This window comes from Ovis aries, chromosome 17, assembly GCF_016772045.2.
Source record: "Ovis aries strain OAR_USU_Benz2616 breed Rambouillet chromosome 17, ARS-UI_Ramb_v3.0, whole genome shotgun sequence".
NCBI lineage: Eukaryota > Metazoa > Chordata > Mammalia > Artiodactyla > Bovidae > Ovis > Ovis aries.
The window spans coordinates 42,639,598-42,661,011 of NC_056070.1; the positions used below are offsets into that span (position 1 = coordinate 42,639,598).

Here is a 21,414-nt window from a genome sequence, read left to right on the forward strand (position 1 = left end):
ATTTTATTGAAGTATGGTTGATTTATAATTTTTTGTTAATTTCTGCTATACAGCAAAATGATTCAGTTATATATGTGTGTGTGTGTGTATACATTCTTTTTTGTATTCTTTCCCATTATGATTCATCACAGAATATTGAATATTCTGTGCTGTCCAGTTGGACCTTGGTGTTTCTCCATTCTATATGTAATTGTTTGCATCTGCTAATCCCAAACTTCCACTCCATCCCTCCCCCGCCTCTCCTCCCCCTTGGCAACCACGAACCTGTTCTCTATGTCTATGAGTCTGTTTCTGTTTGGGTGACTCAGTGATAAAGATTCTGCCTGCAGTGCAGGGGATGCGGAAGATGCAGGTTCGATTCCTGGGTCAGGATGATCCCCCTGGAGGAGGAAATGGCAGCCCACTCCAGTATTCTTGCCAGGGTAAATCCCACGGACAGAGGAGCCTGGCAAGCTACAGTTCATGAGGTCGCAAAGAGTGGGACACAACTGAGCACACACCCTCTGTTTATTTGTGTCGTATTTTCGATTCCACAGGTAAGTGTTATCACATGGCATTTGTTTTTCTCTTCCTAACTTAGTTGTCTTAGTAGGATCATCTGTGCACTTATGTTAGTTTCACAGCTTCTATTGGACTCGCAAAGTCATTCTACAGCCTCTTTGCCTGCCCTTCCTCCCACTCTCCACAACTCTACTGGATGATACTTCCGTCTCATCAAAGTTTGAGCATCATTTTTCCCATCCTAACTCACAGATGATGCTTTTGCTTACTGTTTCATAAGGACAATGCCAGCAATCATAAGCTCTCATCCTGCTCTTTACCCACCTAGCCCAGAAAATCTGACCTGCCCGCATGCCTGCCTGCCTCATTCCTATTTCCTTTTGTCTGCATCTACTTAGTGGGGCTCCAGCTCCCTGTCTCCCTCTCCTGCACTGTCTTAATTTTTTTTTTTTACCTTTTATTGGCACGTGTCCCTTAGCATACAAACAGACTATTATTTCTCCTTCTCCTGATCCCACATTCTCATCCAACCGCTGCGCCTGCCCTCTGCTCTCCACTCAGTGACTCCGCAAAACTGTGCTTTGTGTTTGCTCTCTCCAATCTCTCTGATTTTATTCTCTTCTAAACTCACGCTTGCAAAGCTTTGTGTTCCCACCCCTCCCTACCAAAATCATGCCTGTAATGTCTCCAATGAATGCACACAGATGTCCCTCGGAATCCTATGGGACTGGTCCAGGACTGCCTTGGGTACCAAAATCTGAGGATGCTCAACTTGAGTTTGTATATAAAATGATGTAGTACACGTATGGCTAAGTCAAGTGTCTGATTCTCTGATCACACCCGTCATCAGTGTTGGACAGAGCTCACCCTGTATCTCCTCCTGCTGTACTTTATCCACCTCTTCATTACACTGTTTCCAGTTTCCTCCCACCTCGGTCCCCTTTACTGCTTCCTCCTTCTCTCTTGGACATGGAATTATGGGAGCATCGCTAGGGTCATTCCCATTTTTAATCAAGACCTCTTTATCCAGGCTTGGAACTAATGGTGCTCATCTCTTCCTCATCAACATTCATTCATCTTGCAAGCTCAGCTGGTTGCATGGCTTCTTTGGCTCAGAAATTTATCCAGCCCCTGTATCTAACCTGAGATCCTTTCTTGAATATCCAACTGCCTTCTCAGCCTTTCCATTTGAATTATGGAATTACTCCCAAGTACTCTCCTGAAGTCTGCTTTCAGCACAGCAGTGAGCTAACCCTTTCCAGGTATATTCAAATAATAACATGGCTCTGCTTGAAACTCTCCAGTGGCTCCCCACCTGGGCTGCTAGAATTCAGTTCAGCCAGTTCAGTCGCTCAGTCATGTCCGACTCTTTGCAACATCATGAATTACAGCACGCCAGGCTTCCTTGTCCATCACCAACTTTCGGAGCTTGCTCAAACTCCTGTCCATCGAGTCGGCGATGCCATCCAACCATCTCATCCTCTGTCGTCCCCTTCTCCTCCTGCCTTCAATTTTTCCCAGCATCAGGGTCTTTTCTTTGCATCAGGTGGCCAAAGTATCCGAGCTTCAGCTTCAACATCAGTCCATCCAATATTCAGGACTGATTTCCTTTAGGATGGACTGGTTTGATCTCCTTGAAGTCCAAGGGACTCTCAAGAGTCTTCTCCAACATTACAGTTCAAAATCATCAATTCTTCAGCACTCAGCTTTCTTTATAGTCCAACTCTCAGATCCATACATGACCACTGGAAAAACCATAGCTTTGACTAGATGGACCTTTGTTGGCAAAGTAATGTCTCTTCTTTTAATATGCTGTCTAGGTTGGTCATAGCTTTTATTTGCCAGAATTATCAAATAAAAATAATTGAATGACTATATGTATTATCTTATTTGAATAATTAAGATCCTATTAGTTGTGGATGTGTCTACTTTTCTATACTGTAACAGTTTTAGTTTCGGCATTACCCCCTCAGTAGCCTTGTTGAAATCAGCTGAAAGAATGAGAATTTTTAGAGAAGGAGGTAGAGATGAAGAGAGTAAAGATGGTTCCAGAGCACAAGATACTTAGGGCAAAGGGTGGCAGAGTGAAGGGACAGGATAAGGACAAGACAGAAAACGTGTGGGAAGATACCTAATCATGTACCCTGATCTTTAATAAACCCAATTGTCACTTGGCCTCTTCTGAGTATCCTAGAAAGTCTGGTATTTCTCCATGAAGAAAATAATGTGTTTTGTTTTTTTGTTTTTTATGATCCAATGAGTTGACTCTGGTTGGAAGAGTTTTGCATTTTGTATACATGTGATTGTTGCATTTTCTAAAATAACTTTTTTTAAAATTTTTTCTATATTTTTGGCCTTGTCAGGCTGCATACAGAATCCTAGTTCCCTGACCAGGGATCGAACACCCACCCCCAACACTGGAAGAGTGACATATTAACCACGGAGCCACCAGGGAGAAGTCCCTGTTGCCTTTTCCAAGTAACTCTCAGCCCTTCTCACTTGCCAGACATAGCTGTCCAGTAACCCAGTTACTTAAGGCCAGATGTTCCCGTTAAAGAAGGGAAATGCATCTGGAAGGTGCCCTGCTTCTCAGAGTGATGACCAAAGCGGCTACTTCTAGAGGTTTATTAACCTTAAATTAGGGAACACAGAGGAAGTCTCAGGCTGGCTGTTCTCCAGTCTCAGACTGTTCGTGATGTCAATTCTGTTTTGTTTTACGGCTTAGCTCACAGGGGCCGTCATAGCCCCATGCTGTCAGGGCTCATTTCTACATAGTGCTACGCACACTGAAAAATTGACAGTACAATAGACCACTGTATACACAAATGGTACAATCACATTTTTAACAATCTTCCCATTATGAACATTTTTTTTAACTTTCTTATGAACATTTTTTATTTTAATTTTATTTCCTCTAATCATATTGATATTGAATCAATATTCTTGAATTGTACCTCTGATTATTTCCTTAGGATAAACTTCTGAACATAAACTTATAAGATTTTAGAAAACAGGCATTTTTAAGGCTTGTGGAAAATATCATCCAACTGTCCTCCAGAAATGCTCTTATAATTTATTTCCATACAATTTATGGGAAGGGTATTCTCTCTCACTCTCTACCTACAGAGGATATGAATTCTTCTGTCTTCAAATTCCTTTTCTTCGTTAGGCCTCTTGTTTTCTGATTGGAAATACACACAGTTGCTTTCAAGGCACTTAGTTTTTGAACAGTGTTGCAGTCCTTATGCAGGGAACATTGGTTTGTCCATCAGGAGCTCAGTGGCTATTCTTCTCCATCATCCTTGCCAAGCACCTGCATCATATAGTACAGTTTGCAGGACAGTGTTAGTTTCATCTGCCCGTTTTCAAAGCCATGTCTCACTGACATCAGCAGAAGGAAAAGATTTCAGCTGTGTTTAGGAATAACAGTAGCAACTTTTCACAAAAATGTTCTCTTTTTTCCCCACCTTGCATGATTTTTTTGACCTGCCCAGAGTTCCATATAACACAGTTTCATCTTAGTGCAGTGACTGGTGTGAAAGAAAGAATGTGTAACTGCTTATACCTTTATTTTTTTTAAGTGCTGGGATGTGTGGACAGTCATGGAAGACCTTGTATCATTGGCTTCCCTGGTGGTTCAGTGGTAAAGGATCTGCCCACAGTGCGGGAAACACAGGTTTGATCCCTGGGTTGGAAAGAGTCCTTGGAGAAGGGAATGGCTACCCACTCCAGTATTCTTGCCTGGAGAATTCCATGGACAGAGGAGACTGGCAGGCTACAGTCCAAGGGATCGCAAAGAATCAGACATGACTGAGTGACTAACACTTTCACTTTCAGGTGTATCACAGAGTGATTAATAATGTAAAAGGAAAATGGCCTCACACTCCATAAAATAATTGTCCTTCGTATTTTCCTCCATAGCTGATTTGTTGTTTTATAGAAATTTGTTTTAAAACACTGTCATATACTGTTGTTAAGATTTCAGCTACACAGTAGGCCTGATGAGTGAAATTTTGCGTTTTTCATGGGTTTCTGTTTGTTTCATTTCATATTAAAGACTTTTTAGACAAGCAGTTTGAATTCAGAAAATGGAAACTAGAGATGTTAGTTATGAACATTATTATACTTTTTTCAAGTTTCTCAGCATAGAGTTATTCGTAGCCATGAACATACCCAGACTTGCTCTAAATGCTCATTTCTCCCCTAAAACAGCTACTGAATATAAAGAAGTTTGAACAAGGATGTTCCCTGTAGGTTAGGGCAAGCTCTGATGTGCACTGTCAGTGTTGTGAGGATATTGAGCCTGGTGTCAATGAACATGGACTAAATAGCTAAATCACTCACTCCATACAATTCAAAACAGCATAAATCAGGAACTAGACTTTTAAAAATAATTGTTTATGTTGAGTAAAACTGACAAAACAGGGATAATGAAATGTGCAATTAAAAATGTATATGATAATTCTTTAAGTCTGTACAATAGCTCAATTGTTTATTAAAATTTTCAATTATACTATTTTACTCAATTCTTTTACAATTTCCTAATAAAAGTAATATCATTCATGCCTTAAACGGTGATCCCTACAGACACACACATGAATGACATAGTCACTGTGTAATCTATGGAAATGCTCCATCTTCTTGGGCTAGTGGGAATGGCTCTCCTGCTTTGAAGCAGAGGTCATGGTTTACACCATCTGCCCTCTGAGGGAGGGCTAGGAAGGGGTGCCTTTCCCCTGATAGAAGGAAGGATGGCAGGAGGGTGTGCGTGGCAGGTTTCAAGAAGCATAAGGACCATACAAAGGTTACGATTTCAGTAGAGACCTCTCCCTGGTGGGTGACTAGGAGCACCTGGCCAGTTGTAGCAAAAACAGGCAGGCCAGCTAGAATACTGTTATAGGTGTGTGAAACTGTCACCTGGGCTTCTGACCGACCAGCTACAGTTGGGAGGTTCCAACAGCTTCCTCCATTTTGGACAGCAATAGTGACTTCAGATGTCACCAGTGCTCTGACTGACTGCCCAGATATCAGAGGTCCCCACGACCCTCTCCTCAGATTCCGTTAATTTGTTATAATGGCTCACAGAATTCAGAGAAATATTTTGCTTACTAGATGATCAGTTTATTATAAAAGGATAAAACTCAGGGACAGCCACCCCAGAGCTATCTGAGCCCACCCTTTGGGGTTTTCATGGAGGCTTCATTACACAGTCATGATCGATCAAACCATTGGAGGTGGCAAGAGACTCAAACCCCTAGTCGCCTGGTTGGTTCTTCTGGCAATCAATCCCTCCTAGGTGCTGCCAAGAGTCACCTCATTAACATAGCAAAAGACACACTTATTGCTCTCAGAAATTAAAAAGGTTTTAGGAACTCTACAGAAACAGAATGAAGACCAAACCTCTATTTCTTACTGTAAATCATGCTATCAGAAAATATCTTACAGGTGCAAGCTAGCTACAAAGAGGAAGCTGGTGTTAGTGTGTCAGTCACAGGGAATGTGCAAAGCTCCATGAGGTCACACAAGGAAGGAATACAGGCAGAAGTTAGGTGAGGTCCAAGCCTGGAGGTGGGTGACTAGGAGCACCTGGCCAGCACGACCCAGGAGACTCATCTCTCCAGGTGGGAAGGATGGATGGAGCCAGGTGTCAAGATGGACTCAGGAAATGTGCTGCAGGGGTCGGGGTGACAGCTGAAAGAACTCATACTTTCAGTTCAGTCGCTCAGTTGTGTCCAGCTCTTTGTGACCACATGGACTACTGCATGCCAGGCTTCCCAGTCTATCACTAACTCCCGGAGCTTGCTCAAACTCATGTCCATCGAGTTGGTGATGACATCCAACTATCTCATCCTCTGTTGTCCCCTTCTCCTCCTGCCTTCAGTCTTTTGCAGCTTCAGGGTCTTTTCCAAAGAGTCAGTTTTAGTATCAGGTGACCAAAGTATTGTAGTTTCAGCTTCAGCATCAGTGCTTCCAATGAATCTTCAGGAGTGATTTCCTTTAGGATTGACTGATTTGATCTCCTCGCAGTCCAAGGGACTCGCAACAGTCTTCTCCAACAACACAGTTCTCATACTTTACATCCATGCTAATTACTTCCTTTAGATGCTCTCATTTTTCCCCTCAAAGTGGGACTTCTTATTACCGTCCCCAGTCTAAGCTACTTGCTCACACTTTTTATATTTTCAAGTCATGTAAAAAAAATTTTATTTTTTTAAAGGAATATATTTCCTTTACGGTGTTGTGTTAATCTCTATTGTAGAGTAATCGACTGTATGTATACATGCAGCCCCTCCCTCCTCAACCTCCCTTCCCCACTTCCCACCCTTCTAGGTCATCACAGAGCACTGAGTTGAGTTCCCTGTGCTATATATAGCAGCTTCCCACTAGCTGTCTGTTTTCCACATGGTTGTCAAGCTATTTTAAAATAAATTACTCTGGACTATTTTTTTTGCCCCAAGTATGATCTCCTACCCATACAATGTTTGAATGAGGTTGAGGGTCTTGGAAGAAAAGTTATGACCAACCTAGATAGATATTCAAAAGCAGAGATATTACTTTGCCGACTAAGGTCCGTCTAGTCAAGGCTATGGTTTTTCCTGTGGTCATGTATGGATGTGAGAGTTGGACTGTGAAGAAGGCTGAGCACTGAAGAGTTGATGCATTTGAACGGTGGTGTTGGAGAAGACGCTTGAGAGTCCCTTGGACTGCAAGGAGATCCAACCAGTCCATTCTGAAGGAGATCAGCCCTGGGATTTCTTTGGAAGGAATGATGCTAAAGATGAAACTCCAGTACTTTGGCCACCTCATGCGAAGAGTTGACTCATTGGAAAAGACTCTGATGCTGGGAGGGATTGGGGGCAGGAGGAGAATGAGCCGACAGAGGATGAGATGGCTGGATGGCATCCCTGACTCAATGGATGTGAGTTTGAGTGAACTCCGGGAGATGGTGATGGACAGGGAGGCCTGGCGTGCTGTGATTCATGGGGTCACAAAGAGTCAGACACAACTGAGCGATTGAACTGAACTGAACTGAACTGAGGGTCTTATCTGACTATTCAGTGTATTGAACAGATCACTGAAAATATCCACTAATATAGATGCCATTTCTCAGCTAGGTCCCCACAAAACATTCTGCAAGTTACCCTTAATGGCTGTTAAATATTTCATTGAATAAATATTTAACTGCAAGGGAAATTTCTGTAAGAAAGAGCCTTAAGGATTCTCATTTGTGTTGCACAAGTGTTGCGTGGAAGGCATGTTTTTCTTTTAACAGTTCTTAGCTTGCCTTCTTTTTCATCCAACGTTCCTTTCTGTTAGTCCTTTCTTGAGTACTGAAATAAGCAAATCCATAAGTATTCAGTATAATAAGATTAGGGGGAAATTATTGTCAAACACTAGTAGCTGCTAGATGTTGTTTCAGCTTCTTAGGACCTGTCACATATTTTGATTCAGAGGAATCATTTTTAAGATCACAGTAGGAAAAAAAAAAAAAAACCTTCATTTTCGCTTCCCATCGATGCCATTGTGGAAATGCTATGTAACTATCTTATGGATCCTAGCTTTCAGTCTAGATTGTTACTGTTAATTCACAGTTTTACCTCAGGAGTGGAAACCTGTTCCGATTCCCCAGCCTACAGTCAGCTGTCTTGGAAGGCCTGGTTTCTGGGGGACCTTCCCCCCTGAGGTGCTGGCAGGAGGTGGAAACCTTTTAAGTGGGGTGACTATAGACCAGGAACTTTAGGTCAGGAGGAGTGGGGATAATGGTGTGATTGCAAGTCTAGTCAGGTGGTGTCTTTTTTGCACTGATTGGAACATGGGGCCAGTAAGTCTCATCCATTAATTTAGTAAGAAACTGCTTCTAACATAAACATTTGTCTTTTTTTTTTTTCACGTTTTCAACAAAACCAGCCATCTCTTTTTCCATATTTGGGCCCAGGCAGAACAGGGCTGCAACTCAGGGTTTGCCTGAAACCAGGAAAGCAAGGTTTGAGCCTCGAAATGACAGCTTTTAAGTGCTGGAGGATAAACATGATTCCCTTTTCAGCCTGGATGGTCGCTGGGATTGGCTGTGTAGACAAACGAAGGTTTATTCCATGGCCAAGCTCTCTGAGTAAGAGCCGCTCAGTGTTACAACTCAACGTGAATGCAACTGGCCACTTTCCCGAGGATTTATCACTTAAATATATAATCTGCATCACTCACCCAGTATTAAAACATCTGTTCTTGAGTATGAATGCAAACATCTGATTTTCTTTGCTGGCTTAAAACTAATTTAAAAACCTAACCCAGATAACTTTGGGGATGGATTCAGATATGAGCAGGAGGAAGAAGCGTGTTTAAGTGAATTGTTCCATAGCATTCTTGTGTCTTTACAGCACCTCCCGTCAGTCATTCCTGGCAGAAATTTTTGTCTGCAGGCACTGTCTGTTTCTTAAGCTCTTTGAAAGGCAGCCCTGTGCTCAATATATCAGCTTGACATGATGTAACTGAGATTGGATGATGTAAGACAAGGCTGCAAAAGGCTGAGTGCTTTTTCCTCTTCCCTTACCTGGATGATTATTTTGTTGTTCTTTGGTGTTGTAATTACTACAACAATTAAACCTAATCTGCATTCCTAATACTTCTGTCAGGTATGATTGAAGTGAAGGCTCCTTATCAGTTTGAAATGTCCTGTATGCCTGGCTAGAAAAACTGCAGCATAAATCTTTGCAGGTCTTAAACGTTTGCAGCAGTTGCTATGCTACTCAAGGTAAACATTGGTATGTGTGTGTTTGTCCAAGGAAGGTTCATTGTCAATGTTATATTTTTAAGATGGGGCTCGCCAGAGAAATCCTAATAAAAAGACAAGCTCTTTTTTTTTTTTTTTTTTTTTGAGATACGTGTTTATCGTAGAATTACAAGCAGTTCAGATAGTACTATTCCAAATAGGAAGTCAGCTTTTTTTTTTTTTCTGAAAACAGAGATGATAATTAATGCAAAAGATATCTAAGGTAGCCATCAAAATACAAAACCACCAATATGCTGATTTTTAAATGAACCTGTAGAAGTCAACAGAGGAACTAACTTGCTGTCTTGAGCTTATAACACCCATCCACGTGGGCCTTACCTCATCCAAACACATGAGCTATCTATTATGTTTCAATAATGAAAGTAGAAATATATTTGTTTTTCATTTGTTCTTTCCTACTAAGTTCCCTTTTTATGGTCCACACTCATCAGGATTTGTTTGAACATTGTTGAGTTGCTTATGTGATTCTTGATAGCAAATTCTCAGTTTGGCTTTGTTTTGGCAAAGGGAAAAAGTCTTTCCTGTGAAACAGAATACTTGGCGTGTAAACGTTAAGCTTCCCAAGAGCGAGAATTTTGGTCTGTTTTGCTCACAGAGCCCACGTGATGGGCTTTTTAATAAATGTTTGTTAAATGACTTAATGGACATGGTATAACATTAACCTCTGTTTGCTGCTGTAATCAATATTAAGTCGGCAATTCCATGACAGTGTGTTTTAGTCTGCCAGGGCTGCTGTTACAAAGTACCACAGGCTGGGTGGCTTAAACTTCAAATTCATTTTCTCACAGTTCTGGAAGCTGGAAGTTGGAGATCAAGGTGTCAGCAAGACTGGTTTCTTACAAGGCCTCTTTCCTTGGCTAGGAGACAGCCCCTTCTCCCGGTGCCTTCAAGTGGGCTTTCCTTTCTGCACGTCTGTGTCCCAATGTCCTGTTCTGTGAAGGACTTCTTCCTACAAATTTCTTCTTCTTTCAAACCCAGAACCGCTAGATCAAATGGCAGTTCAATTTTTCATTTTTTGCTAACCTTCCCTTCTGTTTTCTGTAGTGGCTAAACAAATTTACATACCCACTAACAGTTCATAAGGATATTTTGAAAATGACACAAAAAGCACAACAACTGAAGCAAAAATCAAACAAGTAGGACTTTATTGAACTAAAAACAAAGCTTCTGTACATTAAAAGTGAAGTGAAGTCACTTGGTCGTGTCTGACTGCGACCCCATGGAATGTAGCCTACCAGGTTCCTCCATCCATGGGATTTTCCAGGCAAGAATACTGGAGTGGGTTGCCATTAAGCTACTCAGAATCAAAAGGCAACCTGTGAAATGGGATAAAACATGTGCATACCAGATATTGGAGAAGGTGTTGATATACAAAATGTGTAGAGAACTCATGAAACTCAGTAACCAATGAAACAATACAAAAATCCAACTTTAAGATGGGCAGAGAAGTTTAATAGAAATTTTTCCAAAGAAGACAGACAAATGGCCAACAGTACATGAAAAGATGCTGAACATCACTCACCATTTGGGAAGTGCATACCAAAGCCACAGCAAACTATCACCTCACACCTGTTAGGACAGTCATCGTCAAGAAGACAAGAGACGGAGGTGTTGGTGAGAGTGGGGAGAAAACGGACTCTCTTGTATCCTGCAATGACATAGAATTCTTAATTTAAAGGGAGGAAAGAAAGTTAAAGGCTCTGGGTGTAGCAGCCCTGCTTTACAGAAGGGAAAACTGAGGCTCTCATGGGTTACAGTATTTGTGGAAATTCCTTCTCCTGACATAGTAGCTCCAGGAGAGGGAAATTCCCTCTCCTGACGCAGTAGCTCCTCATCAGGCTCTTTGCTCACATCATGTCGCCACTCAGACTGACCTCTTTGAGGACCTGAGAAGACTCATCTTGTGTAGGATCCGGACACATGATCCTGACATTCTAGAAATGGTTGGACAGGACAATTCATTGCACAGAGATTTCAGGTCTCTTTTCTCCTCTTTCACAATCTGTCTTTGCAAAGTTCTGTGCCCCAAAAAGTCTGGGCTAGGGTTAAGTTCTACATTGGGAAAGATTGAAGGCAAATGGAGAAAGAGGCAGCAGAGGATGAGATGGTTAGACAGCATCACCGACTCAATGAACATGAATTTGAGCAAACTCCAGGAGATAGTGGGGGACAGAGGAGCCTGGCGTGCTATAGTCCATGAAGTCCCAAAGAGTGGAACACGACTTAGCGACTGAACAACAATAATAGGATTAGGTTTTCCACCACGTTATTGCTGCAACGCTGCAGTTAATAGCAGAAAAGCCCTTTTCTGGCTTATTGAAGTAGGGATATTGATTTAGCTAGTACATTACAGAAACCAGGAAACTCTTGCTTACCATTTCTGGCCATTGTCATCCACTGGGTAGTCTCAGCACGATCCAAAGCCTAGAAGTAGGTGTCTGTTTCCATAGTGACTAAAGGAACTGTTCAAACCACTCTACTCAAACATGTCTTTTTTTAATTTTGTTTTTAATTGAAAGATAATTACTTTACAATATTGTGATGGCTTCTGCTATACATTAGCATGATTCAGCCACCTAGGTATACATATGTCCCCTTTCTCTTAAGCTTCCCTTACACCTACCTCCCCACCCCACTCCTCTAGGTATTTTTATACAGCAGAGGTATTATTAGAACTTGCTAGACACTTAAAATGGGAGAAGGGCTCTGAGCTTGTACTAGAAAGTGGAGTTTTGGGTTCAAGGAGAAATTAAAAATTAAAAACGGTAGAAGATATCTTTCCCTCTAACTTCATTTTTTTCTGCTGCTCCCCCTTTTCTCTGAAAATCCCTTTGGACTACTTAGAAAAGCAGAACCTCAAAAGTGAACAATCTGAATGTTCCTTGAACCAGTGGGTGGGTGACAGTCATGAGAAAGCCCTTAAAAAAGAAAAGCACCACTTCCTCTCTTCTGTCCCGGAGATTGAATGTTTGAATCCAAGGGGAAGTAAGTTAATTCTCCCCCTCCTCTTTTTTTTTTTCTTTGGATGGGGACTTCCCTGTGTGCCTACATGTATGCATGTGTGTGTGGTTATCTTTTTTAAGCATTATTTCAAATTATCTTTAAAAGTGTGGACACTTCGCACCAATATCTGCATGCAATAACATTTATCAGGTGGTTTGGTTCCCTTGGTCACTTGAGGGGACTGATATTCAGATACCTCATTGAACTCAGGATGTGCATGTTCTGTTTGTCCAACATTACAGAACTATTTTGTTTTTCTTTTACTGTATAGCTACTTTAAACCTTATCTCAGCAGTACTGATTTTAGTTGGAACTTTTCATTGTTCTTGAAGGAATTCACTACATTTCCAACAGACTTGGAAGCAAAATAAATCAACTCCAGAACATATATAATCCTATATCCTGCCTAAAATATACATCCATAACCTGACACTTTAATGAATAATATATTGATACATTTTATGTTGGCTTTCTATACATTTATTCTCTGTATGTAGATTGGCACAATTGAATTGTTTCATCATAGTCATGAGCCATAACTCAGTTATTCTTTGAGTAATACACATTTTGGCCGATAGTTTGAAATTTTTCAAAAACATGGCATCAACTTTTTCGCATTATAAACTACATCAATATTAACCTAGTAATGAACACTTTTATTAGATAATTGCTTATTTATATATAACTCACAGTAGTACTCTGTCAAAGCAATTTTTCATTTCTTAGACAATTAAAACATTCTGGTAGTAAAGAGGAATATATTAAATTTCGTTTTTACTCTTAAAAGTTGGTTATTATAATGGAAAACATCTTAGTGCTAATAGTTGAGCCAGAATTTTGACATTCTTGAAAGTAGATCTTTAAAATAAGAATGAAATCAGTGTTGAGCAAAACTCAACAGATTCATTTCTACTGATCAGCCTTTATAAACCCACTACCACCACCACCAGAGGCAAGAGGGGCTCTGGACCCACAAAGCTATGAGTCCCAACAGAGGCTGGTCTACCCCAGAGAACGAATGTCCTTTTTCCTGAATGACAGTGGAGCTTCTGCTTTTCAACCCCTGTGCCCCCAGGATAGTCCAGAGAGGGGGTCTTTTCCAGATTAACACAATTGCTGTATTTAGGGCAGCCATGGCTCTGTTACTGGAGAAGTTTTCATGGATGAGTTGGGTTTCAAGGAAGGCTGTTATAAATGGTCAAGATTTATTGTGCAGATCACAAGACAGAGTTGTGCTCACGGGAGCAGGGCAACAGCATTAGCAAGGGTACAGGTCAAGGTCAGGAATATGACATGTGCAGCAGTCAGTAAGGAGACTAGATTGATTGGGACAAAATGTGCTTGTCTTTGATGAGTGGAGGATTAAATGAGAAAGGTGAGTGAGGGTCAGGTGGTGAGGCTCCTGAGTACAGGGTAAGGAATTTGGATGTTATCCTCCAGATGAGAAATCACTCTAGGCATTTGTCCAGATTCATCCCGTGATCGGCGATAGCTTATTTTAGGTAGATTAACCCAGGGTTATGCAGCACAGGATAAAAGGAATAAGGGAAGATTGAAGACAAGGAGACAGATTTACAGGCTCCTAAATATAGTCCATGGTTTTCAGCTTCTGCCCGAGACCTGAGTAATGAAGATGAAAAGGAAGAGCTGATATGATAGTGTTTTTTTTAATTACGGCAAATGTTATCATTTTTACCTGATCTCCAAAAAGAATCCATACTTATTATAGAAAATGCTTAAAATACACAGTTATAAGGAAGAAAATGAAAATCACCTGTTGTCATATACATTAAAACTGCATATGAATACTCTTGACGTTTTAGGCATTTTTAATTTTTTGTTTTGTTTCAAAGTATGTGAGTTGAAATCATGGTAAAATAATGCTAAGTTTAAAGAGCTTGGATTACTTATCATTTACTACGCTTTAGACATTTATTTCTTAGTAAAAAATTCTAGAGGACTTCATTTTTATTGCAGTATGCTTGATTTACAATGTTATGTCAGTTTCTAGTATATAGTAAAGTGAATTATATATGTATGTATATGTATACATACACATATATGTATATATCGATAGATAGTCTTTTCTGTTATGGTTTATTGCAGGATATTGAGTATAGTTTTCTGTGCTATATAGTGTGTGTATGTGTTAGTCGCTCAGTCGTGCCTGACTCTTTGCGACCCCATTGACTGCAGTCCACCAGGCTCCTCTGTCCATGAGATTTTCCAGGCAAGAATACTGGAGTGGGTTGCCATTTCCTTCTCCAGGGGATCTTCCCAACTCAGGGATCGAACCCAGGTCTCCTGCACTGCAGGCAGATTCTTTACCGACTGTAGGTCCTTATTATTTATCTAGTTTATATATAATGACATGTGTCTATTAACCCTAAACTCCTAATTTATCCTTCATCCTCTTTGGTAACTATAAGTTTGTTTTCAATGTCTGTAAGCCTATTTCTGTTTTGTAAATATGTTCATTTGTATCAATTTTTAGATTCCATGTATGAATGATATCATATGGCATTTGAGTGTCTCTGTCTGATTTATTTCACTTAGTATGACAACCTCTAGGTCTATCCATGTTGCTGCAGAGAACAGTATTTTGTTCTTTTCATGGCTGAGTAATATTCCACTGTATATGTGTACCGCAGCTTCTTTATCCATTCATCTGTCAATGGACATTTAGATTGCTTCCACATCTTACTAGAGAACCTCATTTTTAGTGTCTGTCCCACTATTTCAGATTATGAGTGCAAGGTTGTTAGCTATTCCACTATCGTAAGTCTAGATTATTACCAACTTTTTGTTATTATGAATTTTACTGTAATAAGCATCAATGTAAATGCTTTATTTCATACTATTCCTTTTCCTTCCTCTGTAAGTAAATAAATAAATTTTAAATGTGAGGTGGAGCATTTGCTCCTGTATTTATTTTGTCTATTTTGATTTCAGTTCTGGTCTACCACACCTCACCCTTAGTCCACTTTAAAAACCAGGGAAGGGGATATTACTTTTGAACTTTTATTGAAATTATTATTTTTTCTTTAATTTATTTTTTTAATTTTTTAATTTTTTATTTTTTTATTTTTTAAATTTTAAAATCTTTAATTCTTACATGCGTTCCCAAACATGAACCCCCCTCCCACCTCCCTCCCCATAACATCTCTCTGAAATTATTGCCTTATTTTGATGCTTGTCATTTAAAAATGGTGTATTTTAATCCATACCTGAGCATTTTAGGCTGCTTTGATTTGCTCCTTTTCAGCACTGATGAATTGACATTCCTGCACACATACTTCATGTGCACAAATAAAAGGCTATAACCTCGAAAGTGAATTACAGGGACATGGGATGTATCCATCTTCAACTCTAGTATCCTGTGCACATCAGTTACATCAACTACAGTGGTGCCAATTAATACTCACTTCTGCAGGCAGAGCAGAGAAATTTCAATTCAGTCATATCCTTGGCCATCCTTTCTTTTAAATGTTCACCAATCTCCTATAAGTGAAATAGTATCTCTTTTGTGTATATGATGTCTAGTGGCCATTCAAACTTCTTGTCTGGAATTTACCCATTTTCTATTGAGTTTGTTTTATTTCTGTATCCTGTGGCAAGTATGTGGTTTGCCAAGGTATTCTCCCAGTGTCTGTATTTTAACTCTGCTTATTTAAAAATTTTAGGCAAATTTATCAAAGTTCTCTTTTATGATTTGGATGTTTCCTATCTTGATTAACAAGTTCTTCTCCAATGTCAAAGGTGTTTCACTTACAATTTATTCATATTCTTCATGGACCAATCACTTTATATTAAAGTTTTCATTCCTCTGACAATCATTAATAAACCCACCGGGTGATTTCCAAGAATGAGGAAGATGAAAAGTGGAAAACGAAGGGAAAAAGTGATAAACTCTTTTAAGGCTTCCATTGTTAAGTCCATAACTGGACCACAGAGGCATCATCTATTTTGTGTAACAGCAGGTACCCACACCCACCATGGTTTGTGTTAACAAAAGTGGATGTCTTCCCTATTGAAAATCTTCCATAGAAACTCCGTCCAAGTTCATGAAGTCTTTGCAAAGTATCAATTATTACTGGTCATTGACATTGAATAAAACTTCACTTCCCTGTGTTTTCAGCCATAGTCTCACTACCTAACCCCGTGCCTGAGTCCAGAAGGCATGTATTGTCATTTTTAAAACAGAGTCCACCTAACACTGGCTTCATTTTGCTTTCAGCAGCTCACAGAAACTGTGAGTCCGTCCTCGCTGCCCGCCTCAGCCTTGCCACTGGACCTCCTGAATAACGCCGTCACTGCCTTTAGTACCTTGGAAGACCTCATTCGGTATCTTGAACCAGACAGATGGCAATTAGACTTAGAAGATCTCTACAGGCCCACTTCTTTGCAACTGCTGGGCAAGAATTACATGTTTGGAAGAAAATCCAGAGGTAAGCGCTCCCTTCAGCTTAGAACCTCATCTAATTTTCTTAGCAGCTCATGTTTCGGATTCTTCTGCCATACCGTTTAATGAGTAGAGTTTAAAATTCTTCCTTGATAAAGTTAAATGCTCCATTTTCTTAATATTTGAGCATATTTACATATTAAATGAAAATGCACATAAATGGAGGCTCTTCTGACTGCGTATGGGAGATTTAAAGAGATGCTTTTGCTGAAAATGCCTGTTATTTCTTTAATTCAAAAATATCATGTTGATGAAGTCCTCTGTTACATTTCGCAAGAATTGTTGCTTATTCAAACAATATTTGGTGTATATTAAATTAGAGATTTAGCAGAAATTATCATAGCTGCTGAGCCATGTTTGGGGCTAGAAAAGGAGAAAGCTCTATTAAAATCTTTGTCTAGCATGTCTTCTGAATCAGAATTATATCCATTTCCAGTTCCTAAGCCTAGCAACTTTTCTAAATACTATGAAAAATAACCATGGCTTTCCAGAAAACAGACCTAGTAGTGTCCAAGATAGGAATCACTGTAACAAAATAATGCCCTAAAGGAACTCACACCATGATGATTCTTTCTCTGTATAACTATGTTTGAAATGATCACTTTTGACTATATGAGCGTATCTCCTTCCAAGAGTGAAAGTGTTGATGATTAAAGTTAATTCCACATAGTCAAGAAATTAGAAATTATGGTAACAGAATTTGCTCTAAGGTCTGCTAACTTTCCTAGTAACGCTAACATTGGAAAGCATCCCTGTCAGACACAAATGAAAACACAACTGTCTAATTATAATACCCTTAGAAAATCTGTTTCAGTCTGTGAGATACTTTAAAATCTACCTAGGGTCTTTTACAAATGGAAGAACAGTCTGTAGAATGTCTATAGAAAGCAGAATATTTAGTTAATTTGAGCAACTCACAGGGGCAGATTGCATCAGACGTGTTCTTCAGAAAGAAACCCTACTCCCACCCTTTCCTCCTTAGAGCTGCACCCCTTCTGATCAGGACCTTCCATCTCAGCAGATCCTGTTGAGACTTGCCCAGCATGGTATTCTGCTGGGCCAGCAGCCCTGGTTTCCTCTCAGCAATGTTGGAAATCTTGTCCAGAGGCAGCCGAATCTTGTCCAGATCCTGAAAGCTGTTACATATTTTACAAGATGTGATCTTGATGAATAACTCACCAACAGCACTTCCCTTCCCTCCTGCTCAAGAACGGGAAGACGGAGATTTGTGAGGCTGGCTGCAACGCCCCTGAATACAGCCTTTGTTAGCAAATTTGAGTGGATCTGTAAGAAGCAGAGGGAGTCAGCTGGGTTCTGAGCTCAGATCAAGTTTTTTGACAGCTGTTCTTGGGATGGGAACCTGCAAATCTCCCCTCCAGCTATGCCCATGTGCCTGTTTCTCTCCATGTGGTACTCAGTGATGATTTGGCCAGAGGCTAGGATGTATTTAAAAGACCCAGCATTGAACCAGATCTTTCAAATAGTCGTTTAACAGTTTCCAAATTGAAGCCCTTTGCAGTTTGCCAAATCTATTAACTTTTTAAGCATACGGTAAGTGTGAGAAAAGCAGTGTATATTTTTGGAACTTTACATAAACTAAAATGCAGGTGTGGGATAACATCTATGTAGACAAAACCAACTCCCTTCCCAGAGTCTCTCTACAAAGGAACGAGGAGTAAAACGTTTAAAAGCTTCTAATTAGACATCGAAAGAGATTTTCCATAGAATAAACATATCACAGTGTTACCACATTCATCTTAGAAAGACCACCCTCAGATTGCAATACAGTCATAGAATTTCCCCGGGCTGAATGTCTTAAAAGAATGAACACTGACCAAGTAAAATGTGATCATGGTTGTCTTTGTTTTGTTTTGTTTTATTTTTTTCTTTTTCTTAACCAGTGTTCTTTTTAGTAAAACTTGCAACATTTACGAATCTGAACAAGGAAATAGGTATTAGAAAAACAGTGTTCATTGATGACAAGCTTCACATCTTCATTCTTTAGAAAGACAAGCTCATGCATGCATCGTCTCAGTAGTCACAAAAAGAAAATAAAGCATCTGAAGGCTAAGTTTACTTTACAAATATTTTGTAGAGGGAAACTTCATAATAGTAAAGTTATACAAAAGTGTGTGTTCATGCATGATCTTTCTCTGTTTTTCTTCCCTTTTTTTTTTTTTGGCTTAGGTATTCTACACAATATTTGATGAATTCGTGACACCAAATATAGTTACATGACTTAATTTAATGAAGCTTAGATGAGTTTGAAGCCCTAGCAGTAGGAAGCATAAATTTCAAATAACATATGCTAAATTTAAAGTCCTTATTTAGCCCAGAGTAGACTGCATTCATGTCTTTCCGTTTCTTTATTTTCCCTTTCATCCTCCAATTCAGTGTATTCATTCATATCTTCCTACTACAGAAAAGAAAAACTCATTTTTTTTTAAAGTCAGGCTTAACTAGTACTTAAAAAGGGCTTTTGACTTTTGTGTCAAACATGATAGATGAGTGGAAGCTAAGTTGAAAGTCTGTTTAAATTTTCACATTGTAGCAGGTATCATAACTTGGTTCACTTGGGAAATCCATCTAACCTTTTATTGTGGTTAAGTAAACATTTTAAAGGGAACATATACAGTCTCATTTTCTAGTTGCATGAAATAGTATGTTTAAAACTCTTTGAGGTAGATGAATATCCTTTGAAAGCTAAGAGCTTCATTCACATTCTAAAGAAGTATAAATCTTAAATAAGCATTAAAAACTTTGGCAACTGGCTTTTGCATGTGTGTGTCTGTTTTAGGTTTTCTCGCTTCTTGCCTAGATATTAACTTCTAGAGAAAAGATTCAAAGACGCTCCTATACAGCGTTGACAGTTAAAGAGCAGTATGTACATAGACTGTTAGTCCAGCAAAATGAAATCAGATAAAACAGGTGACATCACTTAACCTAATTATCTCATTAATTTTATTAGAACTAAGTTGGTCTTTAATGGCACTTAAAAAAATGAATTCATTTCCTCTTCATATTTAAAAGTTTTACTTACACAGGATCATTTTTCAGATGAAAGAGAAAACTTTAGGTACTCAAATAAAGCAGTAATTTTTCTGTTGAATTGGAAAAAATAATTTTTAGCTGAATGAGGCTAAAATGAACCTATGAAATTACCATTTCCTTGGTGTTTCCCTGTTCTTGACCAATTTTAGTCAATTGTATAGTTTACATGTGTTTATAATTTACAACTGCATATACAGAATCTTGTATGTGTTTCTTAAAAATACTTACCTTGACTTATTTTGACATTTTAGAAAAACTTGACCACATACACAAGTAAAACATAGCTTAAGAAAGCAAGCATTTGATTCTTACTTACCTTGTCATTTTTAAAATATTTTCAAATATTAGTCAGTTAACTTTTACAACTGGATTATTATTATCTGAAGTTAATTTTGGCGCAGAAAATATTATTTATGATGTTGTCAGTAATAATGAAAATATATTTAACATAGCTCTTATATTTTAGATAATGTTCCTAAATTTTAATAAAACAAATGCTAAAAAGCAAAATGACTGTCTGGGGAGGCCTTACAAATAGCTGTGAAAAGAAGAGAAGTGAAAAACAAAGGAGAAAAGGAAAGATATACCCATTTGAATGCAGAGTTCCAAAGAACAAGGAGAGATAGAAAAGCCTTCCTCAGTGATCAATGCAAAGAAATAGAGGAAAACAATAGAATAGGAAAGAGTAGAGATCTCTTCAAGAAAATTAGAGATACCAAGGAAACATTTCATGCAAAGATGGGCCCAATAAAGGACAGAAATGGTATGGACCTAACAGAAGCAGAAGATATTAATAAGAGGTAGCAAGAATACACAGAAGAACTATACAAAAAAGATCTTCATGACCCAGATAACCATGGTGGTATGATCATTCACCAAGAACCAGATATCCTGGAATGCAAACTCAAGTGGGCCTTAGGAAGAATCACTATGAACAAAGCTAGTGGAGGTGATGGAATTCCAGTTGAGCTATTTCAAATCCTAAAAGATGATGCTGTGAAAATGCTGCACTCAATTTGCCAGCAAATTTGGAGAACTCAGCAGTGGCCACAGGACTGGAAAAGGTCAGTTTTCATTCCAATCCCGAAGAAAGGCAATGCCAAAGAATGCTCAAACTACGACACAATTGCACTCATCTCAAACGCTAGTAAAGTAATGCTCAAAATTCTCCAAGCCAGGCTTCAGCAATGCGTCAACCATGACATTCCAGATGTTCAAGCTGGTTTTAGAAAAGGCAGAGGAACCAGAGATCAAATTGCCAACATCCGTTGGATCATCAAAAAAGCAAGAGAGTTCCAGAAATACATCTATTTCTGCTTTATTGACTATGCCAAAGCCTTTGACTGTGTGGATCACAAGAAAATGTGGAAAATTCTGAAAGAGATGGAAATACCAGACCATTTGACCTGCCTCTTGAGAAACCTGTATGCAGGTCAAGAAGCAGCAGTTAGAACTGGACATGGAACAACAGACTGGTTCCAAATAGGAAAAGGAGTACATCAAGGCTGTATATTGTCACCCTGCTTATTTAACTTCTCTGCAGAGTCCATCATGAGAATCGCTGGGCTGGAGGAAGCACAAGCTGGAATCAAGATTGCCAAGAGAAATA

General features: G+C 39.3%; 1 protein-coding gene across 5 annotated transcripts in view; it reads left to right on the forward strand.

Annotated features, from left to right (window-relative positions):
- Positions 1–21,414, forward strand: part of PDGFC (platelet derived growth factor C) — a 242,344-nt gene that overhangs the window by 209,917 nt on the left and 11,013 nt on the right. For 3 of the 5 annotated variants that reach the window (XM_060400709.1, XM_060400708.1, XM_060400711.1), the window contains one exon: positions 16,530–16,740. In XM_060400709.1, coding sequence (XP_060256692.1) covers positions 16,530–16,740 — 211 coding nt within the window. The remainder of the gene's footprint in view (positions 1–16,529; positions 16,741–21,414) is intronic. The other 2 variants (XM_027956339.3, XM_060400710.1) reach the window with 1 other exon arrangement.